Raw genomic sequence first — 17,021 nt, 5'->3', positions numbered from 1 at the left:
TTGGAATTTTGTAAATTGAGGATCTGGGAAATTGGGTAATTTAAGAGGATGTCAATATATATGTTCAAGTGCCTTAGAAAGAGGGGGGAGAACTTAGGATGGAAAGGAAGACTGTGGCCTAGGACCTGAACTCTCTGATAAAGAAGGCAAGTCTCCTGTTGAGGGGACTCAGTAGATAATGGCTAAAAAAGAATCTGGATTGGGTGATAAATTTGGATTGTGTGTACCTCAGAGGAAAAGAGGTTGCTCAGTGTTAGCAGTAGAGGAAAAGTCTAGAAGTAGAAATGGGGAGCAAGGGGTGTTCTGACAGCTCCCACCTTGATCAGTAAGTATTTTTGTGTACATGTATGTAGTAATGAATGAAAATATACTTAGTACATTAGAAAGAAGAGTGGCCATGGATGTGGTGTCATGGGAAGGGCCGTGTCTTAGTGATTGCTTGAAAATGAAGGATTCAAGGGAGGAATCTGTGTAAGAGGAAAGGGAGTCTATTAATTTTGGAACAGATATGCCTGAGGGCACAGTGGAAGGAGCTGGCAGATTTAGGATATTGGAGGTAAGGTTGAGACTGATGGGAATAAGAAAACAGATAATTTGTTCTTTGGCAATCTGGAATTCAATGTCACAGAGATTAGGAGATTAGAAGGGTCTGAGTCATGTTAACATTGAGAAATAAATCACGGCAAAGTACATATCAGTGAGGTTGCTGATGAAGGCAAGTAATAGATGGTTTGAGATCATCCTTCCAGGTTTTGTGGCTGTTCTCATCTGCCCAGACTGCAATGTTGTTGTGTCTTAGGAGAGAGAGATCTAGGAGACTGTCTTCTAGTAGGCATTTACAAGGAGAAGTGAATGGAGGCATATGGAATGAGCTTGTGGGACAGCCTTGGGGAGGGGATCATGATAATGTACAGTTGATAAACAGATTTGAATGCTCTTGCCTCTTAAGTAGCTAGTTGTGAAGCTGACATTTTCCAACTTTTAGTGTCCTTGACAATCTTCTCCAAAGACCACAGCTTATCTTACTAGTCCTAGACCTGTCTGGCTTCTTGGGGATTTAACTGGTTGCTTGGGCACAACACATAAATGTGCACCCAGACGATCCTAGACAAAAACAATGGAAGCAGAACATCCACATCATCCAAGGCTGCCTTTAAACATTGCTTCTGCCAGTTTTGCTAGCTTTTCTCACTCCCCTGTAACTTGCTTCTTCCTTGTATCTTAGTCTCTCAGAGTCAAACCTTGTAGGTCAGTTAATCATTTCATATGGTAGAAGGAAGAGAGCAATTTAAGTCAGATTTTTGAAATTGACCTTGTAGAGGCAGATCGGCTCTTAAATCAGGTCTTACAGGCACTTAATAAGGCGGCTAAGCAATATAACTAAGGTGGGGAAAATGGCTTTCACAACAGCCATATTTCCATAGTCAGGGCCACTAGCCCCAAATCAGTAAGATGAAATCAAACAAGGAAAAATATAAAGTTCTGTTCTTGAACTTAATCAACTGTAGAAGCAAAAATTCAAAAATGGCTTAATGTTCATATGAAAAAGACCAAGGAGTTTTCAGTGAGTAAAAGCATTACTTAGAAGTGAGATGCAAACAAAGAATTAAATGTGATCCTAAGCTGCATTAGCAGAAATATCATGTTCAGAATTGGGAAGGTGACTATCCTCTTTTGCACATAACATTTGTAAAAAGACATGAACAAATTGTGATGAATTCAGAAAAAGTTGGCTAAGATAGTCAAGGGCATAAGAGGATGGGAGAAGGGCACTAATAGGTAGGTATATTTAGTCTGGAGAAGAAAGGATTTAGAAGGGATATGCTGGCTGTTTTGCAATTCTTAAAAGACTGTCATGTAGAAACAGGATTTCATTTATTTAGTTTAACTTCATTTGTACTAGGTCCAAGGGGTAAAGTTACAAAAGCAGCATATTTGGGCTCAATGATGAGTTTCTTAACAAACAGGCATCCAACAATGAAATGTGCTGCAATATATCTATAGTATTGATTTTTCTGATATATGAGGGATTCAGTTAGGGGCTGAATGACTACTCTTCAGGGATTTTATAGATGAGATGCCTATCCTGGGAGTCCCAAGTGACTGCTATGGTCCTTTTTCATTCTAAGCCCAGGAATCACTGAATCATGATTCAGTTGAAACAATTATCCCATTGGTCTTCCTATGTGGGATTCCTAGTGGGATTTGCTTGAGCACCACCATCCTGGAAATTCCTCACTCCTTCTCAGTTGATTTGATAACCAATCTGTGGCAACTTAGCCCCATTTCTTCTGTAAGCCTGATATACTAGAGGCAATTTCAGGTCATCTCACAGCCCCATTGGAGCAGAAAAATAGAGAGAATGATTAGACCCAGGCTAAATTTACAATTTACCAACTAATTGTGCAAAGAACTACTACTCAGGATGAAATGATTTTCCTTCTCATTACCTGATTCTGAGGGAAACTCACTAAGGATTATTTAAGAGGGTAGGGTTTTTTAGTTTTTCCTATTTCCCCATTCTCCTTTTGAGGCAAAAAAGGTCCCAAGAATCACCTCTCCATTAAGACCTCATTGTTGCTCCAGTAATAGTTTCACAAGGTTCTTTGGGACCCCTCCTTGTCTCGTTTCTTCCAGGAAGGAGTTTTACTGTCCCCGTCACAAATCTGATCTTATTGAAGGTATAGGACACTAACCAGTGCTCACAGGGAGATTAAATCCTTGCTTAGTGGCATAAAGGGCTCCTGCTGAGGCTGCACTGAAGATTCTGTCCCTGATTGTTAGTGTGGAAATGTTATAAACTTAGAACAAAGCCCCAGCAAGCTTGGGAACCCCCACAGTCTGTTGCCTCCTGCCAGGAGGAGAATGCAATGATTCTTTAAAAACTTAGTGCTTGAAGCCCTTAGCAATTAATGCATCCTTCACTCCTGTGGCCTATTTAAGCTCTTCCAATAGTCAAAATCTGGTTCTAGGGGTTGAAATAAGTTTTCTTTTCACATTGTCAAATTAAAAAGGTTTGAACAGCAAATGAGCTCAGAGTTATGAATGAACCTGTGTATATGTGATGTTAGGCTAATTCCAATTTATACTAAATTTTAACACTGTGCTAATACTCTCACCTTATTTTCCTTGTCCCCTTTGGAAATGATGTAAGAGACATTCTTGGGGCTAGAGAATTATTCATCTGTTCACTATTATGCTCGAAAAGAATTCATTTCTTCTTATCTTCTTTCTCATAGTTGTCAAGAAATTACCCACAACCCAGACCGGAAGAAAGTGAAAGTAGGTTTGGGGGTCAGCACGGCTTTGCTTATTGAATGTTTCTCTGTTTCTATGTTGGGCCTGATGCCATGGAAGGAAGTAATGAACACCACCCAGAGACAAAAATAACCAAACAAAGCTTGGGAAATTAGATCTAAAGAAAATAATCAGGAAGGCAAGTCCAAATGCATTGAATGCAGAGCAGATAAGATTTTTACTTGGTGAAAACAAGAGAAAGAGGCTCCTGGGGCACAAAAGATGACTTGCTGCCCATCCCTTGACATCTTTTTTCTGCCCTCTGTAGTTACTGTATGCTTGGCCTTCTTGATTATTTACTTCCTGGAGGGGCCTCTGGGTTATGAGGGTGGGTTTCAGATCCTGGCATGAAGGTTGAGTTACCCATCAGTTAAGCTGCCCTCTTCACATGCTTGATGTTGTGTTGAGTCTCTAGCAAGCTGAGTTTCTTTTTTTCCATTTGTGTTGGTCGAGTCATTCTTCTGGACTCCAAGAAAGTGGCACTAATTTGTGCCCCCAAGAAGTGACCAATATGCTGGTAGGACCTCTTTCCTATACTCATTTTAGGCTAGTTCCCTGTGAACAAGGAATATCCAGCAAGGGAAGTGGGAATCAAAGCAGAAGGAAAATATTTCAGTGGGAAATGAGAAACTTCTTGACTATGAGAGGAATAAACATTAGAATCGGTTGTAAGGACAGTCCAGAAATCTCCAAAGAGAAATAACTATCTATAAAGGCAAAGGGCTGGACTCAATTTATCAATCTGGGTATCTTCCAGTTCCTTTATTAACCTGAAGAAGATGGAAGTCTTTGTTAATAGTAGCTAACGTTCCTACTTGTGATTCAGGAACAACCTGTCCAATTTTCACAAAACATAGGCGGGATCCCTCCCTCCATTCACATGTTTTACTTTATCAAGAAGGACACGGTCTTATGTCCCAATTGGACTTGCCACTAGTATTCTTGGGCAGGGTCATCAAGATTATTTCTCTGGGGTTATCAGTTACTTGACTCTGACATTATAAATAAAGTGTCCTCCCCAGTTCCTTAGCTAACTGAAAAGGAAAAGGTTAGGGTAGAAACATTTCTGTGGATAGTCCCTCCCCAAACCTCCCTCATTGTTTCCCTCAACAAAAACAGAAGATTTGCTTTTCTTTGCTTCTTGGCAGAAATGAAACAGTGCAGGGAAGTGAACACACAAGATAGGTATTTCAAATACATTTCTCTACATGCACACACATAATTCTTAGTCAATTTTTTTTAACCCTCTACACATCCAGGTGATTACTCCACTCAAGTGAGCTCACTCACTTTTGCCAATCATGGCCCTTTGAGTTAAACTTTTTTCTGGACAAACAGCTTGGCTGAGCTCTTGGACAAGAGTGACTGCAAAATGAAACGAGCTTGCAGCTTGCACGCTGCTCTCTAAGACTGTTTAGGTTAATGATTTAAAATCACCTGTGGTTCCTTCTCTGCACCAGGGTGGCTGGATGAACTGATCAAACTCTGGCTCCTCCCACCACTTTGATTCTCCTTTTTGTGCAAACTTGTGCAAACAAAAAAAAAAGCTGCAAATTTTTTTTTCTTTTTTTTTGTCCAAGGCCAGTTGGTTTGGCTCATCTACATAGGGCTGTAATGACCCCTAGTGTCTGCTGTGGGTCATCACTGATGGTTGATTTTGGAATTCTGGGTGGAAGATGAATGTCAAACTTCTTCCTGCCCTGTCCTCCTCAACCATGGAAATCAGACTTGCTTATCTCTCAGACGCTGCTGTGACCCAAGCCCTGAAAATCTGGGGGTTAGATCAAAATGCTCCACGGCCACAGTGCTCCCTGCCCTGGCAAGTAGGCTGTCCTCAGCATTTCCATCCCTGAATATGGGAAGGAGGGGACTCAGTGCAGCTGGGCCATCCCTGCCCTCTAGCGCTGCTTCCATTACTATGAAGCCTTCCTCAGAAGCCCCATCTTCTTGGGGGCTTTGTGCCCCCTCCCAGAGAAATGAGTCACTTTGGTGGCACTAAACATCAGCCAAAATCTGAAGCTAACGCCTGTTTTCTTTTCTATAAATGCCATGAAACTCTGTAAATAATGATGGGGACAGGAAGGGAGATCCCAAGACCCTTCTCACCCCTTTCTTCCCCTTCCCCTACGCATGCTTTCCTGCATCACACTCCAGGAACTACTACTAAGGCAATGTAAGTTGACATTGGTGAACTCATCAAAGAAAAGGGGGAATTCTGGCACCATGACAGGGATGCGTAAGCCTTCTGCAGAGAGGCAGCTCACCTCTGGCTTCTTGCCCAGAGCCAAATGATGAGGACAGCCTGTAGCTAAACCGTTCGCTTCCAGTTCTCCCCAGCTAGGTGTGACAAGAATGACTGATCCGGTTGCTAGCTCTGTGCTAAGGTCAGTAGACTGAGTTCAACTGACGTAGTAACCCATCTATCCTAGTCCAATTTGGATAGGGGCACCAGCAAACCAGATTCAAGGCTCCCTAGCCTCTCTGGCCCTCTTGGGTTGCCTGATGAAACATTCTTATTGGATAGTCCTTCCTCTCTTACTCTTCCTAGTTGATGGTGTTGGACTGAAGAGCTTCACCTCCACTCTGGCCAAGTGGTTTTGCTGCAAACACAACTGCAAAATTGTTACTTGCAGGGACAGAGCAATGTGTGTGCCCAGATTTGACAAGCTTCATTTTGTCCCATGACTCAGCTAAGCCGTTCTGGTGAAGTCACTGACTGATGCCTTCCAGCTGGGTACAAGATGATTTTCAGTGACAGCCAAGCCCTGAGTGCTGCAGAGAGGAAACAATTATTCTTCCGAAAATCTGCAGTCTTCTCAGGCAAACCTGAGGTGACTGAATGCCAGGCCGGGATCTCCTCAAAAGCAGCAAATCCTGTAGAGCAAATGGCTCCAGGCACTTAAGTGGCTCCAGAGGACTTAGAAGTTCTTGTGTTTCCCATCTGTGTCCAGCTCCCTTTCCAAGATTTCATGGTCCACCCCAAAAGCTAACTTGAGAATGACCAATAGGTCAATTCCTTTCAACAGCTAGAAATTAATTCCAGCCAGTCTAGGAGCATCTATTGAGGCCATATGAGAATGGGACTAGGACAAGTCCTCCAAATTCCCCACCAAATAAAATGAACTCAAAACAGTCTGTCCCAGGACCCTCATTCCTCCTACAACAGATTCCACTTCACCTCCCATCACCCCATTTGTCCTAATCATTATTGCCTCTTAGTCACTTAACTTGCCTGGGCTGAGGAAATCATTGACTAAGACCTGAATATCTGGAAAGAATCCCCTTTTCTTTTTCAATCTTGAAGTCTACAATGCCTCAAGATTCAAAAGAAGGGAAAAAAAATCTGCCTCCAGGGCCAAATGTCAAGAGATATCCAGGGGGTGTGATCTCAGGGAAAATAACAGGGTCTTTGTGACTTCAGCAGAAAGTTCTCTGAAGGAGGAGGCCCCCTTAGAAATGACTAGTCTTGATTTTCCACAATCTTCAGCTGCTTTATAGAATAACAACGTGGCTTCTGGGGAGGGGGATGGGCCGGAGGCTGAGAGTTTATGGACATGTTCTTTGTCATCAGACTGACAGGCCTTAGTGACGGAGTCCTTCCAGGGCCAGTGCCAGCCCGGGGCCTGGCACAGAGTAGATGCGTAATAAATGCTAGTTGACTAACTGCAGACCGTATAGTCTGCATGGTAGATGTATCCAGAACTGTCTAAGAGGATCTTCTTTGCTTTCTAGATTCGGATTCAGGAGACGGTAATGAAAACAGTGTATTCCAAAGCAACAGCCGGTTCATCTAATGAGGAGGGTGGTCGTGGAGCTCAGTGGGGGTCCCCTCTACCCAGCTACCTTCCCTGTGCTCCCCATGTGTGCCTTCTTTCCTCCTTTTTACTGAAACAGAAACCAATGAGTATGCAGTTCACATTTGTACTTTACACCCGTCTCTTTCTGGGGTCTGACTTGAGTATTTTAAAACAGCAACACCAACTGACACTGGCTTTGGAATAATATGGTGCAGAGCAGCTAGTGGTGAGCAACCCACTGATTATCTCCTCCTCCTGCCCAGCCTGCCCCCACCAATTCCCCAGACAAAGTGGGGATGACCCAGACAGCTGCTGGCTGCTCTGCTGCCACCGTTAAGTTCAGAAGCTGTTGCCCAGGGCCACCTGCTTCTTTGCCTTAGGAGGTGGGCTCTCTTAGGGGACACTTAGCTGCCCTGATGGGCACAGTTGGGTACTGGGATTCTCCCTTGGGCACTGTCCACCCAGAAAGGAGCCTGTTCAGGTCTCCACTCCACACTGAATGGAAACCTAGCAGTGACACAAACGTTCAGTAAACTGAGTTTATTCACCCATTTTATTCAGTTCTTCTTTCAGTCTCCATAGACATACGCTCAGGGCCCAGGCCCCAGAGGGTGGCACAAGTCACTCTCCTGCCTCCTCCTCTGCATCCCACCTCCTAAGAGACAAGCATCTGGGAGGTCTGTGTTTTTCAGGTTGAAACATTCCCCAGGGTGGCCTGGGACAGTCTGGATGCTGGGATAGCCACAATAGGTAGCATTCATTCTCTAGTTTTCTTAGAAGCTCCATTAGGTTTCTGTTCACTTTAGAGTTGTTTTTTATCCTTATCTCCTAAACCTTCCAGATCCTTTCCTCGATACCTTTACTCCCTGTGGTACAGAAGATCCTGACACAGAACTTCCTGAGATCCCTGGGTATGGACCACATTTCAAGAGGCTCCCTGGCAAAACACAGTACAAGGAGTCAAAATAGAGATTAGGCCTGAGGAAGGAATAGTTGTCTCTGACACTGGGCTGCTGCAGAGCTTTCAGCACTGGTCTTACTAGCCCAATGTATAGTGCCCTCTTTTCTAGGGAAAAGAGTTAGGCAGGAGAAGCTGTATCCATCTTCTTCCCTCATTCCAGCACGCAGGGACATCACCAAGTGCATCTAGCAGCTCTGCCTCTGGGACTGGCCTCCCTTGAGATTTCCTAAGTCCCATCACCAAAGTTCTGTCATCCATTTTTATAAGGTTTTACCTGTCCCAGCCACTGTCATAGGCACTGGGCAGAGAAGGAGGAGGGTGCTATAAACAAAAATAAGTCTCTGCTTTCAGGAAGCTTAGATTCTGTCAGGAGAGACAACAGGTAACACATATGAGACGCATAAAGCAGGCATAAAGTAAACTTGGATGGGAAAGCAGCTGAGGGGACCAAAAGAAGTCACCTATAGAAGGGATTGAGATGAGACTTGAATGAAGCCAAGACTCAGTGCAAGGAGACAGCATTCTAGGCACAGGGGACTGCCATTATAAAGGTAGAGACATGGGAGATGGAGCATGGTGTGGGAGGGGGAATCATGGAGCGCATGGAGACATGTTGAGAGATTGAAAAGGTAAGTAGTAAAGACTTAAATGTCAAACGGGGATTGATCATAGGGAAACACTAGATTTTCTTTGAATGGATGACATGGACAGACGCATTGATGGCTGTGGGGAGAGGCTTAAGGAAGTAGAAAAGTCAGAAGGCAAAACTCCTGATGAGACAACGAGGGCCTGAACAGGAGGTGGTGATGGCACCAGCTGAGAATGAACCTGAGAGACTGGGAAGTCTGGAAGAGTGCAAGATTTCGACAAAATGGTTCAATAGGCAGACTGGATTTCAGGGATGGAAATAAAGATCTCAGTTAACAGCAGAGAGTTGATAATTGAACCTATGGGAATTAATGAGATCATTAAGAGGAGAGAAAAGAGATGAGGGCCCAGGACAGAACCTTAGAAAACACTCATCGTTAGTGGATATTTCAGAGATGATGAACCAAAAGAAGCAGCTGGTTAAGGGAAAAACCACCTAGAGAACAGTGTCTCAAAAAATGCAGGAGAGAATGGCTAGGAGGAGAGGAGAGCTGACAGTGTCAAGTGCCAGAGAGAGATCAGAGAGATTGAGAATTGCGGGGGAGAGGCCTTAAGTTTGTGCCAGGCAATTGGAGGAAGCAGCAGATCTCCATTACTCAGAATCATAAGTGAGCATGAGCCTGAAGACATAGTTTGAGATAAGGAAAAGCCAGAGAGAGTGAAGTGGAAGAGAAATAGTTTGTGTGTGCTGTGGGCAGGGAGGGTATGGAAGAATGGGGAAGAAACGGGAAAGAGGACAAAAGATTCAATGGAGATATTGTGAGAAGGGGAATGGAGAAGAGATTTTCCTTTACCTCCCAAGTTCCAACTGCCACCTATTGCCCTAGTGACCCCTTTTATTTCCCCTCCTACTGCAATTTTTTTTAATAAAATTGAAACACAGACTAAATTGTGGGGCCAAAAGGAACCCATGAAAATTTAAGAGGATTCTAGTTACTCCATAATCAACCTCATTTGTTCTGTCATCGGAATGGCAGAACAAGGTCTGCCATACAGTTAATTACAAAGAAGATAAAACTAAAAAGATGAACTCTCAGCCAGCCAGCCTATTCTCCCTGAGACCACATGAAAACAAATTGAGATCTTCTGAGTGATAGGATCTGTTAAGTCTCCTAGAATAGGCATGATGGAAGCTGAAGACTTCATTGGGTTGTAAAAGGAATTCTAAAAATCTCAAATTGATTGTTTTGCACACAACACAAGACCTTAGGAATGCTGAGTGAAAATAAGCTTTTATTTTGAAAATAAACTTAGCATCCCAGGATCTCTAGGATTGGAAAAGACTTGGAGGCTCTCTGTTCAGCCTTATTTTATAGATGAAGAAACAGGATTGGGAAAGCTATCACATGCTTAATGACAACTAGTCCGCAAAAGAAGTAGGATGTGAACCCAGATCCTTTAGCTCCAGCCAAAGACTTGTCCATCTAGAAAGGAAAATGCCTTTGGGGCATTTAAAGTGGGAATTTGCAAATTTTAAATTTACAAAGTTTCATCAGAATTTGAAGTGTATGAAAAGGGATCCCGAAAGCTTCAGTGCTATGGAGTTTAGTCCATTTATTTGCAACTACCTAACAATGATCCTATCAAAGCTTTTTATAGGAATTTTGGAGATTTGTTTTCCTACCAAAAACTGGGGAAAGGCATTTTATCTGGGCAAGCAGAAAATCTTTGTACAAATGTTCTGGTCTCAGCAGAGGAAAACCATACAGCAAAATGACTTCAAATATGTAACTTTGCCATGAATTATACATCACAGTGTTAAACAATTTCCCATTATTTGATAAAAGGAAAACATTGTTCATTAAAGGGCAGTTAGACTAAGCCTTTTAATTCACACTACCAGAATTTGGTAGTCAAATGAAAGAGGCAAGGGGCCTTATATCTTTTTTAGTTGCTCCCTAGGAATAACAGCATCAGGTAAAGGGAAGTGGAAGAAAGTGCCCAATTGTGAAAGCTAAGAAAATTGATTTTCTGAACTTATAAAAATTTCAAATTTCCACCTCAGAATTAATTTGATGCTTCACTCCATCTTTTCCTTTCCCTTTCCCTTTCCTTTTTTCAGAAAAAAGCCATTGCCCAAAAATGTGCTGCTTCTGGTGGGAGCTAATGCAAAGATGCACACTTTTCTTCTGGGGAAATAAAGGCACAAAGGTGAAAACTAGGATCATCTAGGCAAATCAAGGATATGTGGTCACTTTAGCATTGAATCTCCTCCTCTCTGGACACTTTTTTTCCTTTAACCCTACTCCCAGAGGTTCTATGTTTAGTGGTTCCTCTGGAGACCCAGAAAGTAGGAACCTTCTCCTCCTCCACTCAGCTAACACCTTCAATCTCGGAAACAATATGGCTTTTATGTTTTATGATGGATTAGAATTCACAGTGGCAGTTTGTAAGCAATCATTATCCTGAGGAGGATTGCAAGAGAGAACTTTCAATTCATCTCCCCTTCTGGCCCTGGGCAAATTTTAGCATTTATCTCTCAATTTAGTTAAGTTTTTTCAACTGTTCATATCCCAGAAATTAAGCATTAAGAAAATGAAGGCAAAAAAGAACCTATATATAGAAATACCCAACATAGCCTTGTATATGATTGCTCCAGCTGCCTTTAAAGCATAAATAAAAGCAGGAAAGAATCTTCAAGGCATTCTAGCCCAACCTCTTCATAGATGAGCCGGCCCAGAAACAGGAACCCCCATGGGAAAGGGGACAATGATTTTGAATGAATTTGAATTAATAAAACAAAGAGTTCTAGAAAGCAGGAAAACAAATAACTCAGTTCACATAAGCTCCAAAAACCGTGTTTTGAAGCCTGATAAGAGCATTAAGATTTACAAGGCACTTCACAAATGTTAAGCTTATTTGATATAAAGCCATTTGGCCCATTTAAAGAAAAGGGACTGTTTCCACAGAAAAACTATCACAACACAAACAAGTTCATTTTTCAAGTTTCGAAGTCTTTTATTTTTTTAAGAAACAAAGTCTTTTTTAAAAAATTAAAAACTACAAAAAAGTGACCGTGTCCTTGAGTCCATGTTCACATTGTCCTGTGCCTGTAGTAACCAGGCCCAGCTTGAGCCTTCCTGGGATTCTTGTCACTTGCAATTGATACTTTGAAAGATAGATGGGATCTCCTGAGCTGAGCTGAGCCGGCCTCAGCTTCTCTTCTGAAAGTTCTGGAACCATTCCTCGATGCTCCACTGGACAGAGATGTCAGGCACTATGGGTCCAGGGCTCCCATCCTGGAACCTTCAACCTCTCAGAAACCCAGCTCTCCCCCTCTGATGTCCTCATCCGGTCCCTGCCCCAGGATTAGTGGAATTGTTGCCTCACTCCCAAACCCGTCATGAGAACCAGGGCTGGAGAAGATAAGGAACTTCAGTCCCCATGGGGGACCGGTTCCCTAGCGTGAGGACCTCCCCCGACCTGCAGGAGCTGCCTCCAGCTCAACAGCCAGCCTGTAGCTGATCAAGGTGCCCAGTGCAGCAGTCCCTTTGGTCGGTGTCAGCAACTCCTCCCTGACCCCCTACCCAGTGTCAGTCCCTCAGCAGATAGAAATTACCGCCTTGGATTGCTGCTCGGTCATAGGGACTGAGCCTCACGCCCAGACAGCTTGAGCCATCGCTACCCCGTCCATCATCATAACCCTGGAGTGTTCCATGGGTCCGAGCACCTCTAGGCAGCGAGCATCCTTCCTCACTTCTCCCCACTTTCCCCAGGATCCTCCAAACAAACGAGGGAGGGCAAGAGGAGCGGCTCCCCCGTTTGTGGGGATCAGGTCTACCCAAAATCCAGCAGTGACTGGCCAGACAGAGATGGAGGCTTCCCAGGCCCCTGAAACACGATACAACTAGTGAGTGATGGTGGGTTTATGGTAGGGAAGGAGAGGAGGAAGGATCAGGGAGACTGGAGGGAGAGAGGTCACTGAGAGCTGCCGAGGAACCAGGAAGAAGGTGCCAAAGGCCAAAGAGGTGGTGGTGGGTAAGCAGGGAAGCCGGGGCTGAGACCAAGGGAAAAAAGAGGCACAAAGGGAAGGCAAAGCGCTGGCCCTGAGCAGCAGTCCACCCTGGCCCCCTTTCTGGCTTCCCACCCCACCCTGAGAAGGGAGCCCCGCAATGCTGTGTCCAGCAAAATCCACAGCTGCCCTCAGCCCAGCTCTCCTCCCTGTGCTTGCCCAGAGTCCCTGCTCAGCTCTCCCATTACACGGCTAGACAGGCCGGGCAGCGCCCCCCTAACCATCCTTCCCTGGCCCTGCCCTGCCCCCCACCCCCGCCCAGCCCCACCCCGACACGGCCCCAAAGCTCTAGTCCTGCTGCTCATTCATCTCCATGTCCGACACCAAAATATTCTTCTCGGCCACCTCCCCAGGGCCAGAGGAGCTGCGGCTATAGCGGGCACTCTCAAAGGCCCCTCGCTCAGGATTGCGCCGACGCCTGTACAAGAGCGCAGCCACGGCCAAGAGACCCAGGAGCACTAGCGCAGCCAGCACCACCACCACCAGGGCTGTGGGGTTCTCCTGGAGCGCTGCCAGAAAGGGACAAAAGCCTCAGACCTTGGGTCGCAGACCTCCCGCTTCCCTCCTCCTCCTCCTCCCTCCCTTGGGAATCTGGGGGCCCTTCCGCCTAGGCTTTGGGGGGCCCCTTCCCAGGCTCCCGTGGCTTGCCCCTGGGCCAGGAGAAGCAGCCTTACCATCTAGGTTCCACTCACCTGAGGAGGAGAAGCTGCCCTCCTTAACTACGGAGGTGGGAAAAAAAGAGATGCAGCAAATCAATCCACAGATACTTAGCCCTAGCCACCTAATTCCAGGCCCTACCTGCCCTGGGCACTATAGGGAATATAAAGAATAAGATGCAGTTCATTCCCCCAAGGGGCTTCGGGCACCAACCACCATTATAACAAGGTGATATCAAACAAGTGTCAACATGGAGATTCCTTTTAGGGTCTGGATTACACTAAATTGCCAATGGCTTCCCAAGATGCAATTCTTTTTATGTAGCAGGGAGGGTAAATGTTGCTGGACTTCAGGAGAGACAAGCATTGGGGTAGAGGAAGAAGCAGAGTTTTTACAAGTCATGTCAATGCTCCCGGTGTCCCACGGTTACCGTGGGGTCTCCCATGGGTCTCTCCCTGGGGTCTTCAGACTTCTACATCTACAGATTGTGGAGCATCCACACACACACACACACACACACACACACACACACACACATCTGTCCCCCTGTTCTTCCAATGGCTGCAGTGTTTAGAGGGGAGATCCACTTACCTTGGGAGAGCTTGCAGACAACGCCCATGGTGATGTTGGTACACCCTCCAGGACGCCAAAGGCCACTGCTGCTCTGAATCCAATAGCAGCTGTTGTGACTTAGCATACTGGGTCCTAAGCCAGGGGGACCCCAGTTTGAGTAGTTGACGGCTGTGTTGTCATGCCATACCAAAGTGCCCCCTAGAGAGAAAGACCAAATGAAATCACGGGGAAGTTAGAAATGGAGAAGGGAGCGGAAGAGACAGAGATCTGAACTGTGGCTTAGGGGTCTTAATTGTAACTATAACAAGATAATGATAAGGTATAATAAATTTTATGTGCTATAATCCATTTTTCATCATAGCATAAGATAATAAGATAGGGTAAAAACAGAATGGAAAGATATTGGAATTTGACCCTTGGACCATTCACATGCCCCCATCACATCCCAGTTTTGCCCCAGTGGCCCCAGAACTAGATATCACAAAACACAATCACAAGAACAACTTAGGAGTTCTCTTAGAAAAACTCCCCTTAGTGTCATCTTCCTTGTTGCTTGAACTCAGCTTTGGGGGATTGAAAGAGATGAATAGTCCCTTCAAGACTAGGCAACATCGTCCATCCCCATCCTCTGCCCCCAACAACAGCTGTCTCCCCTGTGCCTTACTCACCTTTGGGATTAAAATTCATGCCGAGCCAGGCTCCCCCACTTTGTCCTTCTGTACTTTGCATGTGCTCCCAGACAAAAACATTCTCCATCTCATCCATGATGGACAGGATGGCACCACCAGCTGGGAAAGAACAGGAAGGCACAGCTGCCGTGACATCTCCACTGAACAAACTCTAGTGCCCACCAACCCCTGTGTTCCCAGCCCCCACCCTGAAGTCCCATCCTCAGGTGAATACTGGCTCGAGAAGGGTAGGATGGACAAGGAAGGTTCCCGGTGACTTTTCAAGTTATGGGCAAAGGAAGGAGGAGGCAAGCAACGTCCTGTGGATATGTAGGGGTGGTATAGCATTGGACTGAGAGCCAGAAGACATGGGTTCTAATGAGGATATTAAAAGAATTAGAGACCAGCTAGTCCCAGAATTCTTAACCAGGTTTTAAATGTCACTGACTCTTTATGAAGACAGTCTGATGAAGCCTAGGGATCACTACCCAGAAAAATGTTTTTAAACAACCAGGTGGTAATTAGCACAAAAGATTAATCCTGCAAAGTGGTTGCTTGTATTTGAATTCACACTTTCAAAGTTATAATTTTGTCAAATATGGTAATTGGTTCCAGCCCTGTGGAAATATGCAGTTCTAATTCCCTGGATTAATGATTTGCCCTAATAGAGGCCTGACTGTGCATAAAATAAAACATACAGAATTATAAAAGAAACCAATTATGTTGAAACAGTTATCAAAATATTAAAATAAATTCACTGACTCCTGATTAAGAACCCATCATTTAGTACAGCTTCTCAGTTAGATTAGCCAATTGAAGGCCAGAGAGAGCTGACTATATATGGTCACACTGGAAGTAAGCAGGAGCTGAGATTTGAACTCAATTCTTCTGACTCCAAGTGAAGCTTCCCTTCTACTTTACAACAGAGCTTCTCCCTCCTTTTCTACTAATTCTCTGTCTGATTTGCTTTGCCTTTCTCACAGGTGTGTGATGAGAAACAAATCAAAAATTAACATTAAGACTAAAAGGCCTTAGGAACTACAATCCAACCATTTGAATTAAAACTAAAAGGCCTTAGCGTACCACCATCCAAGGTAATGGTTTGATGTGGCCACTAAAAAAAGTAGGCTACATTATTAATACTAGAGTATTGACTTGAGTCCTAGCTTCCGCATCTGACAGGCCACAGTGTCCAGAAGATGGTATGTGACCTTGAGACCCCATCACACAAAAAACAGCTGAAGGAAAATATTTTTTAAAAAAATAAAAAGATTTGGGGGAGGGGATGTGAAAGCTGCCTTCAGTTATATCCATTCACAATGAAACAGGTATCATTGGAAGTCTTCAAATGGGGGTAGATGACTACAAAGGGGATTCTTAGGCGTGAGGTTGCTTTGGAGAATGGTGAGAGTTCCAGCTTTTGTGTGTGTAGGGAGGTGGAGATGACCCACCTTTCTGACAGCGTTGCAGTGCTTCCTTGTGACCCAACATCAGCTCCATGTGGAAAGAATAACAGTGTTCCCGAAAGGGGATCCATGCTGAGTCAGCCAGGGCATGGGGACAATAGCTCACTTTCCGAGGGGGCTGGAATTCTGTTGATGGGGGCACGGATGGGGTTTGGGAGAAAGAGATGATCGGAAGTTCAAGATATCTGTGGCTCACAAGAATCCTCTATTCCCCAGGGAATACCCCACCTAGGAGTAAGCTTTTTCCTTCTTTCCCCCTGTCCTAACACAGACCTTGCTTGACCCCACACACAGCCCCCTGAAGTTTGGTGTCACAGCTGGCTGTTCTCCAGGTCCCATCCACATCCAGGTAGCCACAGCCTCCAAGGAACTGGGGCTCTCCATCCTTCCAGTTGGTATAGCTGAGTTCTTCCAGCACCCATGAGTAACGTCGGGAGCCCTAAGAGGGTGAGTCAAAAAAACAAAGGAGAGGGAGAAGAGACCATAGAGAGGGGACAAAGAGGCAAGGGGAGAGGATCAGGAATTACTGAGAAGTCACAATGCAAACACTGAGAGCAGTCAGCTGTCTAATTCAGGGGCAGGATCCTTTAGCGGGGTGGTGGGGGAACATAGGAAGCTCCCACCTCCTCATCTGACAGCCCAATCCAGAGCGGGGTATGCAGGCTGCGGGTGGCCTGGGTCAAGAAGGCCTGGGTGTAGGGGTTGTCCACTTCAGCCAGACTAGTGTTTAGGCTCTCACAGAGCAGGAGGGCATCGTGCCAGCGGAGAGGCTTCTGTAGTAGCCGGAAGACGCTGTTGTGGTAGGAAAGCTCCGTACCTGGAGCAGGGGGTAGGGCATCTGGAGAGGGATTCAGTGAAGGATCTGCAAGAGGAGGGAAGCTTAATCTATTCTTTTTCGTTTTTAGTGACATTTTTTTCCAAAAAGAGTTGTCAACATTCACC

The 17,021-nt window shown here is 45.0% G+C and overlaps 2 protein-coding genes across 7 annotated transcripts in view; one reads left to right on the top strand and one right to left on the bottom strand.

The window, feature by feature from the left end:
• MARCHF10 (membrane associated ring-CH-type finger 10) overlaps nucleotides 1–7,213 on the top strand; it is a 196,418-nt gene extending 189,205 nt beyond the window's left edge. For all 6 annotated transcript variants that reach the window (XM_051994947.1, XM_051994946.1, XM_051994945.1 and 3 more), the window contains 2 exons: nucleotides 3,240–3,282; nucleotides 7,030–7,213. In XM_051994947.1, the coding sequence (XP_051850907.1) occupies nucleotides 3,240–3,282; nucleotides 7,030–7,091 (105 nt within the window). In that variant the 3' untranslated portion in view covers nucleotides 7,092–7,213. The remainder of the gene's footprint in view (nucleotides 1–3,239; nucleotides 3,283–7,029) is intronic.
• Nucleotides 7,214–11,636: 4,423 nt separating this feature from the next.
• The window catches only part of MRC2 (mannose receptor C type 2), a 96,364-nt gene continuing 90,979 nt past the window's right edge, over nucleotides 11,637–17,021 (bottom strand). The window contains exons 24-30 of the mRNA XM_051994943.1: nucleotides 16,703–16,941; nucleotides 16,353–16,518; nucleotides 16,065–16,205; nucleotides 14,614–14,733; nucleotides 13,964–14,143; nucleotides 13,408–13,434; nucleotides 11,637–13,224 (exon numbers count right to left, since the gene is read on the bottom strand). Of these exons, the coding sequence (XP_051850903.1) occupies nucleotides 13,004–13,224; nucleotides 13,408–13,434; nucleotides 13,964–14,143; nucleotides 14,614–14,733; nucleotides 16,065–16,205; nucleotides 16,353–16,518; nucleotides 16,703–16,941 (1,094 nt within the window). The 3' untranslated portion in view covers nucleotides 11,637–13,003. The remainder of the gene's footprint in view (nucleotides 13,225–13,407; nucleotides 13,435–13,963; nucleotides 14,144–14,613; nucleotides 14,734–16,064; nucleotides 16,206–16,352; nucleotides 16,519–16,702; nucleotides 16,942–17,021) is intronic.

This window comes from Antechinus flavipes, chromosome 4 (assembly GCF_016432865.1).
Source record: "Antechinus flavipes isolate AdamAnt ecotype Samford, QLD, Australia chromosome 4, AdamAnt_v2, whole genome shotgun sequence".
Classification (NCBI taxonomy): Eukaryota; Metazoa; Chordata; class Mammalia; order Dasyuromorphia; family Dasyuridae; genus Antechinus; species Antechinus flavipes.
The sequence above is the reverse complement of the archived record's forward strand: the minus strand, read 5'-3'. Positions and strand labels throughout refer to the sequence as shown.